The following is a 20,131-nucleotide window of genomic DNA, read 5'->3' on the forward strand; positions in this document are numbered from 1 at the left end:
CGACGTCGCTCCCTCTCCATTCATGGAACTTGTACGAAGCGATTGTGGCCTCATCGCACAAGTTCCATAGGAAATGAATGGAGATTGGTGATTCTGTAAATCCCCTCTGTACTGCACGAAGGTGCAGTCATCGAAATCCTTGCATCTAACCATTGCCATTTTGTGTGGGTTTCCTAATAAGCCGATGCAGCTTTCTGCACATCTCATTACCATCCCCATAGTCACCACTACATTGTGTTTGTGTACTAAAAGAGAAATAAATTCCTTGCTACTAAAACCGATAGTATAGTTTCACTAACTCATAATACAAGACATTCTGGAGGTTACAGCAGACGTGGCGTGGGAGGTGTTTGACTTGAAACGACTTAAATCTGCACATTTCGACTTTTTTCTCAAAATAGTATTTCAACTTTTTTCTAGAAATTTCAACTTTTTTCTTGAAATTTTGACTTTTTTCTTGAAATTTTGACTTTTTTCTCGAAATTCTGACTTTATTCTCGAAACAGTATTTCAACTTTTTTCTTGAAATTTTGAATTTTATCCTCGAAATAGATTTTCGACTTTATTCTCAAAATTTTGACTTTATTGTCAAAATGCACAATTAATTTTTTTCTCGATGTGGCCCTAATACTCCTTTGTAGGATCACGATCTGAATCCGGGAATTTTTTTTTTAAGGATTCTTCACTATTGCGGGATAGGGGGTTATTGTTGTCTGGGAAAGATGAAAAATTATTTCACAGTATTTAGATACACGTATTACAGCGTCAGTGACCCTATGGCCTTGGTGGAAGTTTGCGCTCTCTGAGTGCTTCTAGCTTTCTCATATTTTACCGATGCGTAAACATTGTTTTCATATATTTATTATTATTAGTTGCTTTTAAGTTTTTTCTTCGTTGTGTGTTTGGAGTACATCGTGGCACTGTGTCGTGCCACACAGTTAAGCAGCATTTAAAATGTGATTCACTATAATGAATGCGATTAATGGTTTCAAATGCCTTTGATTAGACAGTTTTGACATAGTCCATTAAACAGTCCTAAAAGTTAACTTGAGTATTTCTTAGTTTTAGACTAGTGGATTAGTCAATTTTTTTTCCCTGTTTAATCGACTAAGAAATTAGTGCCCGGAATATCCCTAACTGTGATAAATCTTTGGTCCTGCTGCCCAGCAGACAGATGACAGCAGCACAAAAGAATGTGGCTTTGCCTATTTGAGAGAGAGAGATGAAAAATGAATGTAATCCATGTCAGAAAACTGGGATCACAGTTGATCACAACTAGATGTAACCACATTCGGCACAAGCTAAGAAACAAGGCTGCTGCCGCCAGACATTTAAGAAGCATTTAGAATGCAATCTGAATATTTTTAAAATATTAAATAGTTTTCAAATAGATCTTCAATACATGAGCAATGTTTGTACAAACAATATTTAACCTTATCCATCATCCTGCTTTTAATTGACTAATTACTCTTGTTGTTTTTCCACTTCGTCCATTAGTAAATTAGCTGCCAGAGACATTCACAGCAAGCAGCCCCAGTGCTACAAGTCCCACCCCTAATTGTTTTATTATCACTTTACATTTTAACTTGCGTTGAGATGCGTGTCATGAATTGTAACAAGCATCGTTCATAATTGTTTTATTATCATTTTACATTTTAACTTGCGTTGAGATGCGTGTCATGAATTGTAACAAGCATCGTTCATAATGCGCAGGACAATTTGCCATTTTTAATTTAGAAAACAAATTAAAATCTGAAATAAAGCCTAATTTTTTTCATCATCAAGGTCAGAATGATCCACTCATACTTTTTTCGTATGTGAATATATGTAAACATGGCATTTAAATTTGAAAAACACTTTTGATAGCTGCCCTCAATAGTGGTGTCGGGGGAGATCGGTCCACCAGGGCTTCTGCCTGACACACATCGCACCCGGGCCAATGTCTCTTCTTTGGGCTGCACCTGGCCAGGGATGGCCACCAAGAGCTCTCCCTCGAGCACCCTCCTCAGTCCTGGCTCCAGGGTAGGGCCACGGTAACACTATCCTGGGAAGGCTAAAATGTTCTCTTGATCTTTCTGTCATTAGGGGTTCGTCTGGCCCCTCACCCAGGACAAATTTCATCTTGGGAGACCGTTCCAGGGGTAAAAGCCCCTGGCCAACATAGCTCCTGGGATCACTGGGGCACACAAACCACTCCACCACAATAGGGTGGCAATTTGTAGAGACTCCACCAAGGCTGCCCTTTGTTACAGATTCTGTTCATAATTTTTATGGACAGCATTTCAAGGCGTAGCCAAGTAATGGCAGGCTTCCACCTTGGTGGCCTCAGAATCTAATCTCTGCTTTTTTGTGGATGATGTGGTCCTGTTGGCTTCATTAGGTGCTGGCCTCCAGCTCACACTGGAGTAGTTTGTAGCAAAGTGTGAAGCAGCCGGTATGAGAATTAGCACCGCTAATGCTGAGGCCATGGTCCTCAGCTGGAAAAGGGTGAGGGTGCCTGCTGGCTAACTGAGGTGATAGCTAACCAGTAAAATCCTCAGCCCAGCATGACACTACCTCTGGTGTGAAATTTTGATCTGCATTACTGTGAATGTAGCTATATTCATAACTTTATGTGGCAGACATTTATTACTACCAAAGTAACTTTCATGTTTTACATTTATAAGGGTGTGTAAAAGAAACTGAGCACATCAACTAGTTCAAATATCTGACACCAACCTGAACTCTCTACAACCTGATCTGGTTTCAATAAAGTCTATTAATAGAGCTTAAGTTCAGCAGGAGCTCTGTAATTACAGCTGGACATTAGATATACCATCTCATTGTTAGAAATAAAACTACATGATGCTGTTCTATGTTATTTTCCATGTATCATCTTGCAGTTTTAGTGCAATGTAATACTGCTGTATCCATAAATCTACTTTGTAAATCTATTATCGTATTCAGGGTCGGGGGGGGGGGGGGGGGGGGGGGGGGGGGGGGGTGCGCTGGAGGCTTTACCAGCATGCCACGGACAAGAGGCAGGGCACACCCTTAAGAGGCTGCAAGTATATTACTGTTACCAGAGTATAAATGCAGTCATTCTAACATGAGCTTTAGTTTCCTGCTGGAAAATGCCTTAAGGCTGACATATTCATGAGGAAATCTAAGCAAGTGACTACTGTGTTTCTCACCTTGATGAAGAAGTGTTTGAATATTTGGTATAAATCAGATTTCAAAGCACTAAACTCCTCGAAACAGTGGTTCAAATAACGCTGATTGTAGATATTTGAATCTTACTGTGTGAACTTAATACAATTAATTGTGAAGCACCTACAGCTAGGGAGAGGGATGGGGATGGTTCTACAATTACATCTTGCTAAAAACCATGCTAAAACCATGTTTTAGGGAAATGGAGAAGAAGGTCTGAGACCAAGAGATAGCAATGTGTTTTACAATTATTCACTGAGAGGAGAATTGAGATACTCCATAAATTTATGAGTAAAGTCAACAACTTTTAAAAGCTTGTTAAATCACTTTCCTCGAACCCCAAACGCAATCTACTATCACACTGAGGCTCCATCATCCTTTAACAACAATTGCAGCAGTAATGTCTGCAGCACATGCAGCAGAGCAGCATCAAAGCTGTGTAGAGGACTGTGGCGTCATCACTAACAGGATTTTCCTCGCTCAGAGTTGGCCTTTTGGGTCTGTTCATTAGCAGAACTGTGAGCAGACAGTTAAAATATTTAACAAATAATAAGGATGTATTTATGAGCCATTTAAAAGCATCAATCACAACTAAGCACAGTCATAACACTCAAAACAGAAGTCAAAACACTCAAACTTAAATCTGATTCTGGTCCTGTAACCCAGCAAATTGCACCACAAATGTAAACTCTTTGATGGCGGTAATTACAGTAGGCTTGCACATTTGAATGTGGAGCTGCAATGTTAAGTGTTCCTTCAGTATGTTACACTGGGACACACACTGCTGGGACACTTTGGGGCTCTGAGACCTACTTTCAGCATTGAGCACTGACTGCCACGATGGGCAGAGCTTGACTAAAAGAGTCTCTGCAGGGAATTATATTAACAACTCTCCGTCACTGGTGCATGAACCCTGTCTGTTAAACTGCTGTGCAGCCTCACTGAATTTATGCCAATTGCCCGTATACTCTGTGCGTATCTTTGCTTTGGGTATCTGCTGATACCAAGTATTCACTGTGAGGAAGAGACCGGGAATCATTCTTTTATGTTCAAGGCCACATCAGGCTTAACTTAAAAAGTTGCACTCCTAAGATCACAAAATGAAATGTAACAAATGAATACATCCAAGAATATACTGCATTGGAATTTATTAGTAAAATAATAAATGACAATAGACCCAAGATAAATACAATAACATTTTTAAAATGTATAAGTGTTATTCATCTAATTTATTTGCACCAGTGACAGTCATCAGACTGCTGCATACTGCGGTCATTCACAGTCACACTTTGTTTCTCCTTTACCCTCACACACCAGTCAGCTATGGAGCTGATAAGAGTAATCTCTGAGCTTTTCAGTTATGTCAACTCATTACCAGTTAAGTAAAATAATTATGCAAATACAACCAAAAAAAAAAAAACTGTTGGTATAGCAGGTGTGAAACACCTCGGTCCTGCCTTACTCCATGCTAGATTAGCTGACCTACAAGCTGCTGATGCATGGTGAAATAAACACAAACAACACAGAACTAAAATGAATAGATCAGCACATTATCATAGATACCTGATCTGTGATAATCCAGCTTTTTGAGTCTAATATGGTATCATGGTATCAGCACATCCCCATTATTTCCATCTCCACATCTAAGGTTAAATCACTTCATATATTTCTAATTCATATTTGATTCACATTGACTGCAGGCTGATCATATTAGAAGAAAACAGACAGCAAAAAATGATTTGAGCACAGTCTAGATCCAGTTTCTTCTGTGTTAAAAAAGGTCTTTTTTTATATTCTCCCACAGTTTATTCACTTATCTTTCTTATGACTCTTAAAGGGTGGAGCATGAGGAGCTTGTGTGTAGGCATAAGCTAAACAAAAAGTTGGAATAATACTGGAGCTTTCTCACACACACAAAGAATGAGGGACACGGGCACCCCCTGTTGTGTGAGATTCTTGCATCTTTGTACTCTCTTGGCCCAGACACCAGCTGGTGCCCTCTCTTTCAACTTGCTCACTGTATATTCATCCTCATATTACCCAACAACCCCCCACCCCCCCTGCAACAGACACTCACATGCTGCACCCTCTTAGGAAGAGGCCTTTTTTTAATCCCAAATGACACCCACTAACATTGAAACCACATTTATCCTAATCCTTATCATGCCAATCCAGATACATGAAAATCATAATTTAAAAAAGTAGGAATAAACTGAGGCAATATACTGACTGATGCTTGACCATGTCCCTGAGTTTCATTCCCTAACTTGGCATGTAGCCATTTCAATACCCTAGATTTAAAGAGAAAAGAAAGCCCTGGTTCCTCAAATGCTCCAGCAGACAAACCAGCCTGTTATGGGCAAATCCTGTGAAGCTGGGTGATGAAAATTTATGAATAATAAGAACACAGCAGGATGGCAAAGAAAAGAGGAAGACTGTCAGGCAGCCGTAGGCTAAACAGAAATGTCTCTCTGCTGATCAAAATAAGGAGGAGGTGGCTGATCGACACATGATTAGACTGAACCAAACAAGGCCCGACATTTGTGGTGATAGAGATAAATATCAGAAGCAGAGAGTTTTCCAGAAATTACTTTCTAAAGTAATTATGACTCTTATGTAAATTAACAACTATGTGCTCTCTTTTTCATTTTACCCCTGTCACCTGCTCTACTGCTTTTGCTAAGGGTTATAATCACACAATTAAAACCGCAAGCGGTGATATCGGGCCCTCGCACTCCCTGCGCATCGACCCGTGGCGCTCGTCGACCCGTGCCGCACTCGGAGGTCTTGTGATCGTGATGGTGTACAGAAGGTCTGTAGAAAGTTGAATTCTTTTATAGGAAAAGATATCTTTTGCTCTCGGCATAGACGCAATGGAATATTTGGGGGTGGGGTCACGGCTCCAGCATGCAAAATAGGGCATGGGTCTGATAGACTGTTTTGATCAGGATGATGTCAAGAATGTTGAAACACATTTTCATACATTTCCGAGAAACTAAGTTTGTGGATGCTATACAAAATTTCATTTGCTTCTGTAGGGGGCGCTCTTGCAGCTACGTATAGCCTTGAATCCATAGTTATGGGTTCAGAGTGGCTGTGTACATGAGTGATTACATTTTCAGGCAGATCGGGCAAAGCATGTACGAACACGTGGCCAAACAATTTTGGTCGCCATTGAGAAAAATGAAAGCCAACTTCAATGGCCTGGTGTGACAACACCATTTAATATTTTGTCAAGATTTCCACAATATTTGATGGGCTGTTTGTCTAGATGATCTGGAGCCAATTTGGTCTCACTGGCTGAAATGCCCTAGGAGGAGTTCATTCAAATAGCAGGCCTGAAAATGGCAAAAATTGACAAAAATTGACACTTTCAATTGAAGATGCTGGACTTCCTGTAGGGTTTCCAGTATGGCTCCAAGAGACTTTTTTGTACGTCTTAGGATGTTACATGAGTGTGCAGAATTTCAGAGCTGTAGATATAATGTAGCTCTGGGGCTAGCTAAAAAACATGCTATTTTATGATATTTCAAGCTGCCAGTAGGTGGCGCTGTAACATTTATGGACTTTATGCATATCAATGTGTTCAGGGCAGGAGGCTTATCAAATTGATGAGGATTTCGTAAGGAATGGTGAAAGATAGTTTCATGCATTTCAGAGCAAAACTAATTATGTGGACGTCATACAAATTTTCATTTGCTTCTGTAGGGGGCGCTATTGCGCCTACAGTCTTGAATCTGTAGTTATGGATTCAGCCTGGGTGTGTACATGAGTGATTAAATTTTCAGCCTGATCAGACAAAGCATGTGCGAACAAGTGCACAAACAATTTTGGTGGTGAGGGAGAAAAACGAAGGCCAAATTCAATGGCCTGGTGTGATAAGGCCATTTAATATTTTGTAAAGATTTCCACAATATTTGATGGGCTACTTGTGTAGATGATGTGGAGCAAATTTGGTCTCACTGGGTCAAATGCCCTAGGACAAGTTCGTTCAAATAGCAGGCGTGGAAATCGCAAAAATTGACACCTTCAATTGAAGATGGCCGACTTCCTGTAGGGTTTGGGGTATGGGTCCAAGAGACTTTTTTGTACGTCTTAGGATGTTACATGAGCCTGTACATTTTCATACATGTAGATAAAATGTAGCTCCGGGGCTACTCAAAAAACTTGCTATTTTAAGATATTCCGAGCTGCCACTAGGCGGCGCTCTACCGTTTATGGACTTTTTGCATATGAGTGTGTTCAGGACAGGGTGCTTATCACACCACTGAAGTTTGAGCCAGATTGGGCAAGTTGGCTTGGAGTTACAGCCATTTTTGTGTTCATGGCGAATCATCGAACTTTGCCGTCCCATAAGGGTCACGCCCTTTTGTCAAAAACTCACAGTTTTGAAAACACAGTAAGTCCAACTTCTTAAGGCTTTCCAGGTGAAATTTGAGATGGTTCTGCTAAACCACCTTGGAGCTGGACCTCCAAGTGTAAAATATGACATTTCCTGTTCCCACTAGGTGGCGCTGCGACTGATATTAAATATTGTCATATGTATGTGTTCAGGGGGGCACCCTCATCCTACTGGAGAAGTTTGATGCACATTGGATCATGTAGGTATGAATGAGAGGCAATCAAAATTTCATGGCGAATGATCAAAGTTCAAAGGGGCATAAGGACCCCTCCCCCTTGGCAAAAACTCACCATTTTCGAGATTTAGATTCCCCTGGGGGTGTAGGTTAGACAAATCAAATATGAAGATGATAACGTCTAAAACCTCTGAGTTATTAGAAAAAGTGTGAGGGCTGCAAATCGCCAAATTTGCATAATTAATTAAAAATGGCGGACTTCCTGTTGGGTTTAGGGCATGGCTCCAAGAGGATTTTTTGTGCGCCTGGACATGATATACATGTGTATGAAGTTTCATTCATGTACGTGAAACACAGCGGTGGGGCTCCAGTTTAGGGGGCGCTAGCGAGCCATTTGGGCGCGCCCTTGCCCGAGCCCATTAAAATACTTAAATTTTCACCAGGTGTGACGCATGTGCCAAGTTTCATGAGTTTTTGAATATGATAAAGCCCCCAAAAAGCCAATTCATTTGCCTGAATAATAATAATAAAAAAAAAAAAAAAAAAAAAAAAAAAAAAAAAAAAAAAAAAAATAATAATAAACGAAGCAATTACAATAGGGCCTTCGCACAGTTCGTGCTCGGGCCCTAATGACTTTGCAAGATTCACAAGGAATGCAAATCAGCAGTATGATTATGGATTATTTCCCCTATTCCCAGCTGCCATTAGTTTTAGTAAATCTTACGAAAGTGTCACATTGGACATGATAAAAAAATATTTTTATGTCCAGCATTTATGAAGATTAATTCAGTCGATGCAGCAGCAAATTTCTTCCTACTGCTGCCTTTAATAGTATTTTGTTGAACTTCATTAATCACCTGTGGTAGAAAATTTCAACCCTGATAAAACTACAGCCAAACTATGCTGGGATCATTTTGACCCCAGAAAACAAAAGGTGCATGGCAATCAGGAGGACATTCCCCATCCAGTTGTCAAAAACCTCCTCGCGATTGCTTTGGTTGCTAGCATATTGTTGTGCTCATAGTCTGAATGGAAGTGACAGACTCGTCTATAAACACTGTCCAGGTACTCTCCAAGCTGTAGTGAAACTGAAAAGTGCAACACAAACGAGAAACGGAGACTGACTGACTTTAAAATAAAAGCTGCACCTTTTGAAATGTGTTGCTTGCAGCTCAGACACATGCTGAATACTATGGCAAGAGTCAAACTTCTGACCACAGTTAGTGTGTGGGTTAGTCGTGGCCAGCTGTACAAACAGTGAATAGGTACCTTTGTCTACTGTAGATTATGTCACCTTGAGCCAACACCCAATGATTCACAATAAAAAAAAAGGTCATTGTACTCCAAGTAGCCAGCTATGTGATATATTTAATATCATCTTGCTAGCATTACAACCTCCAGATTGCAGACATGCTAGGCTAAATCTGCTGATCTCTGCAAAGCTGACTTAACCAGTTTGAAATTCTAATAAAATGCAAGCAACAGTACAGTTTGCAAGTTCTCTCTCCTGCTATCAATCTCACATGTTCCAAGCTATTCTTAAGCAAGACAACTTTTTGGGTCCCTTTCTGACAGACAACCATGCATCCATCGCTTTCCTGATCTCCGCATTCACTCTACTACGCACACACATACAGGCAGCACTCCTGAATTCACTGAATTTGGGGAAAACCCATCCAGTTCCAGCCTTTGGTTATGTATGCTCTATGGCCTAAGACAGCTGCTCACAAGCCAGCTCTGGGACACACATGGGACTATTGGGAGTTTCACATTAAATGAGGGATGGTTTAATTTCACTACTATTTAGTGTATTGTCAAAAATGACCTTACTTTATTTGAGGTTTCTTTATGGCTCTTTTTACTCAAGATTGCAAATAAAGCTTTGGCATTGGACGAAAAAAAAAAAAAAAAACCACCCTCAAATGAGGTGCTGTGGTCTCAAGAGGCGCCTTCTGAGAAATGTAGCTGTTTGAGTTCTTTATATCTCACTGCACGAGAACACTGCTAGCATCTCATTTTCTGTAATTTATTGTAAAATGTAAATAACTCTGTAATGCTGATTTGGGGGAGGGGGGAGGTGTTACTGTTTGTTTTCTGATATAGATGTTTCTACATCCTAATCTTCATTCAGATCCAGCCAGATACATGTCCCAAATATCTAGACAGCCTTTTTTAATATACCGTATTTTTCGGACTATACGTCGCTCCGGAGTATAGGTCGCACCCCCAGCCAAACTATGAAAAAAAGTGCGACTTATACTCCGGAAAATACGGTACCCAGGATCTGGTGCATAATTTCATCCATAATGGCTTTATGTCCCGTGACTATATGGATTATTTACACTGATGCCCCAGGTAGGAATAATGCAAATATCTCTTTTATGTCTTTAATGACAATTAAACATGCTAAGTATACCTGAAGCAGTGCCCCTTATCAGCCACGACTGCCCAATTCTCTTCCCAGTAAAACTGAACTAACTAGTTAGTTAAATTTATGTGTTGCCTGCCCTAACTTTGTGTGTAACCTCTTCATCAAATTTTTTCATGGCATCACCATCAATACATAAACCTGCATTGTGGTTTAACTTCTATGCCACCCACATCAGTCTGGGTCATATAAGCACACCAAAAAAAGCCAAGGATTCCACTTCATGGCGTGCTGTGTCTATTGGGCAAAAGGGGAACTTTAACATTGTTTAGCTTCCTCGTTTGTCTTTGCTCACCAACACAGGCCCGTATGTTATGTGTACCTACTGACAACTGACACACTGGTAAAAACAGATTACTTTTAAAAAGACAAAAAAACAAAACAAAAAAAACCCCACAAAACCATCTTCTCAGATTATTAAGCAGTTTCTACCAAAACACAAGAGGAAGAACTAAATAGCGAAACTCAGAAACACCATGTGAAACTTACAACTACTGAAAAATTATAACTGATCAATGGTTTTACTTATTCCTCATGCAAAAATACAACTGATCCCAGCATCTCAAGTGTACTTAAGTGCTTTTCTTTGTCACATGTTAATAGAAACTGATTATTTTTACAATCTTGGCCTACTGGTTGAACAAAATCTGATCATGATGCCTTGGACTGTTTAAAATCATATTTTTTAACAATAACCTTTAAAACAGATTAATTAATTAAAAAAATAATACTGTAAATACTTGTTCTTTGCAACCCTATACAAATGGACATCAACAGCAATGCCTTTTCATAAGATTATGCAGCTTCATCCTCCGTCTTGAAACAGGAACCAAAGCACCGAAAGCCAAACTACTCATACCAACATCAGTTTTTCTTTTACCACATTTGTACTTGAAAGTCAAGATGAGCAGACGCCAGTTGCATAGGGGGTTGACTACCCTGTGTATTAATTTATTGTGTACTACATTATTTGAAGTCAGCAACAGCAACAAGGTTCAAAATAACCAATGGCTCAAATGCTTCAAGGCCAGGAAACAAAAACAAAAAACAGAATGCTGAGTAGCTTGATTGGCCACAATGTTCCCACAAGTACAGAGCAGTTGGCAAATTGGCTAAAATGAACCCTCACTAAAGAGTATTTTTTTCCTTGCAGTCAGTATTTTCCCATTAAATTCTAATCAAATCCTTTATCGATCCACCTGTTGGGACAGTTGAAGTGTGAAAGGTCTTTAACTGAGTTTTTAAATTCACTTAAATGTTCATATGCACAATTCAGGTTCTTGTTTTTCCATTTTTGAGCTGTATCTACATGATTTATAGGTTTAAAAATTAAATTCATGAGTAACAATGCACATTTACTTAAAACAAAACTGCTAAAAATAAATGTGCCGATATAAAGGGAGCTGAAAAAATACGAAAAAGGGGATAAAAAGAGGAAAACGAGAGGGAAAAAATTACAATGAAATGGATATCTATGTAAGACACAGATACATGCTGCTTTGTTTAAAACACAGCAACAGCACAACTTAATTAAAATGAAATAAAATAAATTAAAATGAAAGCTGTCTGTATGCAAACAAAATGCTTAGCTGTTATAATCTTTAAATTTGGCAGCTTCCTTGTAAACTTTCCTGCTAGCAGCAGCTGTCCTCTCTAGCAGCAAAACCTACAGTATGCAATTTATTTTAGACTACTAATATAAATCTGCTAATACATTATGCTGTCATTACAGATTAAGCAGTATATAAAGTGATTAGAATTTTCTCATTTCATATCCTTTTTCATAAGTCTGATCTACTGGCCCAGGGGCTGAGTTTAAATGTTATGCTGGATGCTTAGCAACAAAGCCTTAAGCTTTGTTGCTAAGCATCCAGCATCCTGCTAAGATAACATGATAAAAGTGCTTGGTTTTCTTTTTTTTTTTTTTAATTGTAGCACCTAAGACATCCAGACACAGGAACTGACACCCAACATTGTGCAATGACAGTTTCCTGTAATACTCGTGTGCTTTCTGTACTGTAATCAGGAAGCTTGCAGGCTGGTAAATGACTCAAGAAGTCTCAGACCAGTACCTGTCCTCTGTGGAAGAGATGACTACTCACTGCTAAATCATTTACAAATGGCAGAGCATCTTTATTAATTTTCAAACAGGGAGAGTAAGGTCTTCTTTTATCTTTTTTAGGAATCCCAAAGTGAGGCTGACAGCTGCAACACAAAGAGGACAGAAATTCCTCAATCCCCTGGGACACATTTAACAAGTATTTTCCCAGAGAAAAACTCCACATTCTTTACTGTGTATGACACATATATGCAGACTTGCTGCCAAAATAACATGGCAATGCCTTTCACAAAAACTTTTAAGTCATCTCAGTAACGTCAGCTCAGAGTAAGTGAGGATTCCCACAAAAGTAAATCTGCAGATTTGTCATTTAAAGTTTGTAAAGTACCACTGGTGGGTCATTTTTATTCACCGTAACAGTTTCTGGCAGGTCATCAACAATCATTTTGAGTTTTGCTTTTACTTGACAAATCATGACTGGATGCTGAAAGGGTTATTCAAACTAAATCATAAATTACAGAAACTGTTACCCACTGTCACTGTGTCAAGCAGATGAAAATGTTCGTTTCCTGCCTTTAGAGTTTTTTTCCCCCCTCAATATTTCACAAAACAAGGCTGAGGGCCCAGAGCAGATGGCTGATTGCTCTGAGCTAATGCACCGGAGAGGCAACCCTTTAAAGTACACTACAAAATGTAGCTGTGCTGTTTTCATGGAAGACTCTATGCTTTTAACAGCGCACACACACCATGAATAGATGCATAATGCAACATGACCTCACACCGCCTGTATTCGGAGAAGAAAACGATTTCCCCCAGGTAAATACTGCATAACACTGGTTGCATCTGGTGTCTCTACCAGTCAGCTATGAAAGTCAAACTATGTCTGGTCAAACTACGAAAGTGGCTTAACAACTGTGAAAACCAGCGTGGTTAAAAGATTAAGGGAACTCCTATCCTCTTCACAAAACCAACATCCAAAGCTGTCAATAATTTCATCACAGCCTCATGTCTTGTAAACATACCTGAAAGCATAATTTCAGCTTGAGCTTAGTACATATAAAAATAAATCACACACTGGCCTCAGTCATTTATTATACAGTCACTGTGATCTAATGCTTAGTTAGTAGCTGATGCATGTGTATTGATAAGTTCATTCACACTCACGGGTGAAAGAACTATACAAACTAAGAAAAACTTATAACACTTTCACAGTTTAATGTGGAACTGTGCAAAATGAAACAGCACTTTGTTCTTACCCTGAATGGTGTGTTACATAACCTACAGGGTGGAAATGGAAGCGGTCTTAAAGATTTATTTTTTGAGAACATTTTTAATGGCTGATATTAACAAGCCTGGTAGGAATTTTCTCAGCATATTTAGGGGGAGAGACTTAACACGGGGTATCAGGTACACATTTATACACACCCCACTGTATGTAAACCTCTAACAATGGCTTCTTTATACTATCTAGTCCTGTGAGGACTAGTCTAGTCTAGTCCTCACAATTTATCAGTGCTCTTAGAAATATCTAAAACAAACCAAGAAACTTATTTGATGACTTACTGATATAATAAATTAATTATGAGATTGATAATTAATTAATAAATACCCTACATAAACATTACCACATTGGAACTCCTCTCAATAACTGTTTACAGAGTTTGACCAAAGTTTAAAAAAAACAAAAAAAAACAGCCTAAAATGTGCAACAACTCTAGCGATAATAAAGAAAAAATGCATTTAGTAGAGCAGGAAGGATTCAAGCAAACAGCTCAACTAAGGCACTCGTCCACTCAGCTTTGGATGTGTCCTCTTATAAGGAAATAAGACAACGCTGCAACACTTGCATGGGCGTCACTGGGTGCGAATCCTGCTTAAATTATGAGTCAGTTTTCTGTTCCAGTTTTAGAAGCAATATTTGTTGCTGCGAGGCTTTTACAATTATAGAAACACTTTCAAAAGGGAGGGGAGCATAGAAAAGCAGTTTTGAATTTCTAAGCGTTCCAGCATATCCTTGAAGGGAACCCGTAGTTTCCTTCATCTTTCTCTGCTACTTATTAGAGGGACGAGTTACCAAACTGGCTGGTATAAATCCTACGGTTGATGACTTAAAGTTTGCTCTTTATAAAATAACCTGACACTCCACCACTTCCAAATATTTTAACTTGTACAGACAGAGAAGTGGCATCCAACAGGCGAAAGGGCGTGTTAGTAAGTCTGGGTGTCTGTTAGCAGGCTGCGGCTATGCTACACTAACTAACCTAGCTAGCGATCCTTGGTACATGAAAACTTCCATAACACAAGTAAGCAGAGACCCGGGAGTGAAATGGCATGTCCACTGAGCGAAAAGCGAGCGGGTGGTATGCTTAGATGAATTTATAATATGTCCACAGTTCCTATTTTGAGTCAGGACCGTACAAGGAGCCTCCGTTTGAGATTCGCAAATGAGCGGAAGTTGAGCTAAAAATAAGAGCAGAAGCAGCAGAGGTTGTGCTGAGGCCTGGGTTTTCTCCTAATTTCATAATGCCGGTCGACGCCAGGATGCACCGAGAGACGGGACCGTATGCAACTCAAATTTTGAATGCTAGCGTTTCACGCTGTGAGGTTTAACCTAGAATCAAATCGGCATCTTACCTTTTCCTCGTCGGATAGCTGCTCCTCATGATCCGCCATCTTTTCTTCCGGCACCACCAGCTTGTCAAAGCCCAGTGACGTCATCAGATGGGTGGGTCCCCCGGCTCGGTCCGGTTTTGATTGATGCTCCATCAGTCTGCTTCACTGACTGTGGAAGCGGATGTCCTGAGCCGCAGGTTTTGATGCAAATTTGCAAGGGTCTTGGTAAAATACTTCAACAACTTTTGATTTATTTGGTATCTGCAATTTTTTTTTATTTTACTACTTTTCCAAATTATTGTACTGCAATATAATATTCCTGGAGATCAAGAGAATATTAAAATACTACTGCAGAGGGAGTACGTTTGAGGCTCTATTCAGGGATCAGACAACCAAGGCCTCCTTCCTGACCCAAAAAACACTGTAAAAAGGGTGGACCCATGGACCCAGCTGAGCCCAGTGGTCGAGCTGACCCTCATCAACAAGCCTCTCCCTCAGGCCAGGCTGCAGGGTGGGGCCCTGGTGTTCCTGGGCTGGGTGAGGGCTTTGGGATCCTGGGTCTCATCATCTTGGAGGTCTTTTGTGTCACACTTAGTGTGGCCCCATATCATTCGGTTAGTTATCACATAGTGTGGCTCAGAGTGGAATTACTGCTCCTCCACAGTGAAAGTGACAGTGAGCCAATTGACTGGTTTGAGCATCAAGAAACCTCCAAAGTGAGGCGTTTCAGGCATGTCCAAATGGGGGAGACGCAGGGGACGTCATGTCTCTCGGCTGGCTTGGAAGCAGCTCTTCGTCTTTTCCAGCATACTGCTACCTCCAGCTTTTCTGTGATCCCCTCAGAAGAGCTGGAGGCGGCTGGCTGGGCGGCTCTGCTCGTAATGCTGGCCCTGCAACAGCATGAGCAGAGATGATAAACAGCAGGATGGATATTTGCATTATGGATATTTGCAGTATTTAGTTGGTTATCATCATAAGAGTTATTAAAAAAAAAACAACTCCCTACTCATTCTGATATAATTTGTTTTTGTTTTATACATCTTCTAAGACTTATGTCTCATACGATGATTTGAAAGGGACTGAAAGTGATGAAGCCAATAAATATGTTGTATGAAGAAACTGCAAAATGTGGTCTTTTCATGTATAAATGAGACGTGTATTCATATGGAACATACAGAACATATAAAACACAAACATTTACTACAGTTTTTTTTTCTGTTCCCTTTTCATTAACTTTAGTGGAGAACATTCTGAATAATAGCGAGTTCAAAATCAAGATACTGAGACCATAGTTGTTTTTTACGGACACGGATGGCTAATTCCTAAAACAAAGATGCAACACTTTTTTTGGTAATCAGTCAGGGTCTTAGTTTTGCCAAGCAGTCCAAGGAAGGATTAAATTACTGAGTAGTTTGAGGTTAAGTGCTTTGATCGAGGGCGTCTTGGTAACTGGCATGCATGAATAAAGTGTATTATTGTTCGGTATTTTTCCAAATTTTTTTTTTATAGGCCAAAAACAAGGTATGAGAGAAGGAAGGACCCTGGCTTTAACCGTGGAGTTCACCTAAAACATTAGACTATCAAGATGACAAGATACAGGGAAGCTGTAATGTTTCCCCGTGTCTTGCTGATCAACAAGATTACCAAGATTCCTGATTACCCAGAGATTCTGTCACATTGTGCATGTTGCAGATTTCCCCACTAGATGGTGCGCTAACACCGTTTTCTAAAGCTTACAGGGTTGCTATCAGATTCATCCTCTTCCTCACTGAAAATAAAGATAATGTAACATAATACTAAAACCCCAGAGAGACAGAGGAGGGTTCTGACAGATAAAGGAACATAGGTTTGTTTAATTTTGCCACAAGAGATGGAATAAGATAGCTTTATTGTCATAAGCTGAGAAAACCACAAAAATAAGGAATGCAACTTCAATATGGTGTTTAAAATAAAACATTAAACATAAAAATGCAGAATGATAAATACCATAAATAACCTATACGTATTTAAAATGAAGAGTAGCAGCATAGCAGCAGGAGTTAGTTATCAGTACAAACATTATTCAATTCATCTAAGTGTTCAGGACACAGGTGGCCTTTGGAAAGAAGGAGTCTGAATCTGCAGGTGTGTGTTTTGGCTGATCTGTATCATCTGCCAGAGGGCAACAGTTCAAACAGATGGTGACCGGGGAGAGAGCAGTCCACGACGATGTTTTGTGCACTTTTAAGGTAGTGAGAGTTGGCGATATCCTCCAGGAGTGGCAGCTGGCAGCCAATACTTTTTTCCGCTGTTCTCATCATTCTTTGCAAAAGCTTTTTCTCTGCTATAGAGCAACCTGCATACCACACTGTTAAGCAGTGAGTTAGACCTGTTCACGTCTCGTTTTTCTTGGCGACACACCCACAGTGGATCAAACTGATTACTGGCGACTCTACTGCTGCAGCTTCTCTCCTCCTGTCATTCCCCTAAAACCCCATCCCCACAGAGACTGTCTGCTATGAAGGAGTGTTAGGGCCACATTAAGGAAAAAGAAAAATTAAATTGTGCATTTTGAGAAAAAAAAGTCAAAATAGTATTTTGAGATTAAAGTTGTCATTTCAAGTCAAACAACTGCCACGGCTGTTATACCCTCTACAAAATGCCTTGGGTAGATGAGTTAGTGAAACAACTTGATCAGCTGTCTTATTGTGTCTTTTAATTCAACATATCCTCTCTGTACTGCACGAAGGTGCAACCATCGTTCTCCTCGCATCTGTCCATTGCCAGTTTGTGTGTTTTTTCCTTGTGAGCAGATGTAGCTTTCTGCACCATCTCTTTAATGTCCTCATACTTATCACTACATCATGTTTATGTTCTAAAAAAAATAATTTCCTTGTTGTAAAACTGATCCTAAAGTATAGGTTCACTAACTCATCTACACAAGACATTCTGTACAGCAGACGTGGTGTGGCAGCTGTTTGACTTGAAACGACAACTTTAATCTTCACATTTTGACTTTTTTTCTTGAAAAAGTATTTTGACTTTTTTTCTCAAAATTTTGACTTTATTCTCACAATGCACAATTTCATTTTTTTTCTCAATGTGGCTCTAATACTCCTTCGTACGTACCATTTGTGAGAATGCTTGAAGCAAAGGCCAAGGAGAAGGAGTAGCTGCAATTTTCCACTCAAGTTTATTAATTAACCAAAGACCCAGACAGAGTTTTAATTCATTTCAAAGCCAGACTCTTGGCCTTGTACATCCTAATAATCTATTATTAGACTCAATTGGCTGGCCTCAAAATGTAAATGAGCCCACCCACTACTTTAATCACACTCTGGATCTTGTTCTGGCATATGGCATAGGAACTGAATATTTCACAGTATTCCCTGAAAATCTCCTCCTGTCTGATCATTTCTTAATAACATTGCAGTGAGGTATACATTTTATTAAAGTAGATGTCTTTTTGAAAGTGTTGTAACTAAATTTAAGGATATTCCTCTATTATTATGTTCTTCAGTGCCATATGCCAACACACTGCAGAGCATTAACCTATACTTTACTCTCTCGGAGTTCGATTTTCTCGTCAATAGTTTTAGATCCTCACTGTGTACAACTCTGGATACTGTGGCTCCTCTGAAAAAGAGAGCATCAAATGAGAAGTGCCTGACTCCCTGACTCACAGACACACAGTTTAAAGGACATAACCCATGAGCTGGAGAGGACATGGTATCTCACTAATTTAGTGGATCTTCATTTAGCCTGGAAAAAGTGTTTTTTACAAGTAAAAGTAGATTGGGAGGCAGAGTCTTCAGCTTTCAGGCCCTGGAACCAGCTCCCAGCTTAGATTGAGGACACAGACATCCTCTCTATTTTTTTAGATTAGGCTTAAAGCTTTCCTTTTTGATAAAGCTTATAGTTAGGGCTGGATCAGATGACCCTGAACCCTCCCTTAGCAATAGGCCTAGGTTACTGGAGGTGGGGGGTTCCCTTGATGCACTGAGTATTCCTTTTTCATTCACCTCTTTTCATTCTGTTTATACCCTACTCTGCATTTCATCATTAGTTATTATTAATCTCTGGCTCTCTTCCACAGCATGTCTTTTGTCCTGTCTCCCTCCCCTCACCCTGAATCGGTTGCAGCAGATGACTTCCCCCACCCTGAGCCTGGCTCTGCCGGAGGTTTCTTCCTTTTAAAAAAGAGTTTTTCCTTCCCACTGTTGGCAAACGCTCACTCATAGGGGGTCATTTTGATTGTTGGGTTTTCTCTGTATTTATTGTATGGTCTTTAGGCGACTCTTAGGGGTGGCTGTAGCTCAGGAGGTAGAGCAAGTCACCTACTGATCAGAAGGTCGGCGGTTTGATTCCTGGCTGCTCCAGGCTGCATGCCAAAGTATCCTTGGGCAAGATACTGAACCTCAAGTTGCTCTCCGATGCAAGCATTGGAGTATGAATGTTAGACAATAAAAGCACTTAGCTTAGTTACTGATGGAAGTGCTTGTGTGAATGGGTAAATGTAAACGTGTTGTATAAGTGCTTTGAGTGCTCAGACAGAGTAGAAAAGCGCTGTATAAGAACTAGTGCATTTACCATCTTAGCTAATTATAGGCCAATCTCCATCCTTTAATCTAAAAAAAAATCTTGAAAGAGTAGTTGTAAAACAAACTGATCATCTGCAGAGGAACGGTTTATTTGAAGAGTTTCAGTCAGGTTTCAGAATTCATCACAGTACAGAAACAGCCTTAGTGAAGGTTACAAATGATCTTCTTACAGCCTCTGACAGTGGACTCATCTCTGTGCTTGTCCTGTTGGACCTCAGTGCAGCTTTTGATACTGTTGACCATAACATTCTATTACAGAGATTAGAGCATGCTATAGGTATTAAAGGTCCTGCACTGCAGTAGTTTGAATCATATTTATCTAATAGACTCCAATTTGTTCATGTAATTTGTTCACAGGGTTCTGTGCTAGGATCAATTCTATTTACATTATACATGCTTCCCTTAGGCAGTATTATTAGAAAGCCTTGCATACATTTTCATTGTTATGAAGATGATACTCAGCTTTAACTATCGATAAAGCCAGATGACACACATCAATTAGTTAAACTGCAGGAATGTCTTAAAAACATTAAGGCCTGGATGATCTCTAATTTCCTGCTTCTAAATTCATATAAAACTGAAGTTCTTGTGCTCGGTCCCACAAATCTTAGAAACATGGTGTTGAACCAGATACTTACTCTGAATGTCAGGACCATAAATTACGCTTTTCTCCTGCCAACTATAC

The 20,131-nt window shown here is 39.8% G+C and overlaps 1 protein-coding gene across 2 annotated transcripts in view; it reads right to left on the reverse strand.

Annotated features, from left to right (window-relative positions):
• Window positions 1-14,971, reverse strand: part of LOC115781905 (F-actin-capping protein subunit alpha-2) — a 31,599-nt gene extending 16,628 nt beyond the window's left edge. For both annotated transcript variants that reach the window (XM_030731841.1, XM_030731840.1), the window contains exon 1: window positions 14,888-14,971. In XM_030731841.1, coding sequence (XP_030587701.1) covers window positions 14,888-14,971 — 84 coding nt within the window. The remainder of the gene's footprint in view (window positions 1-14,887) is intronic.
• Window positions 14,972-20,131: the final 5,160 nt, after the last annotated feature.

Source organism: Archocentrus centrarchus, chromosome 6 (assembly GCF_007364275.1).
Source record: "Archocentrus centrarchus isolate MPI-CPG fArcCen1 chromosome 6, fArcCen1, whole genome shotgun sequence".
NCBI classification, from domain to species: Eukaryota; Metazoa; Chordata; class Actinopteri; order Cichliformes; family Cichlidae; genus Archocentrus; species Archocentrus centrarchus.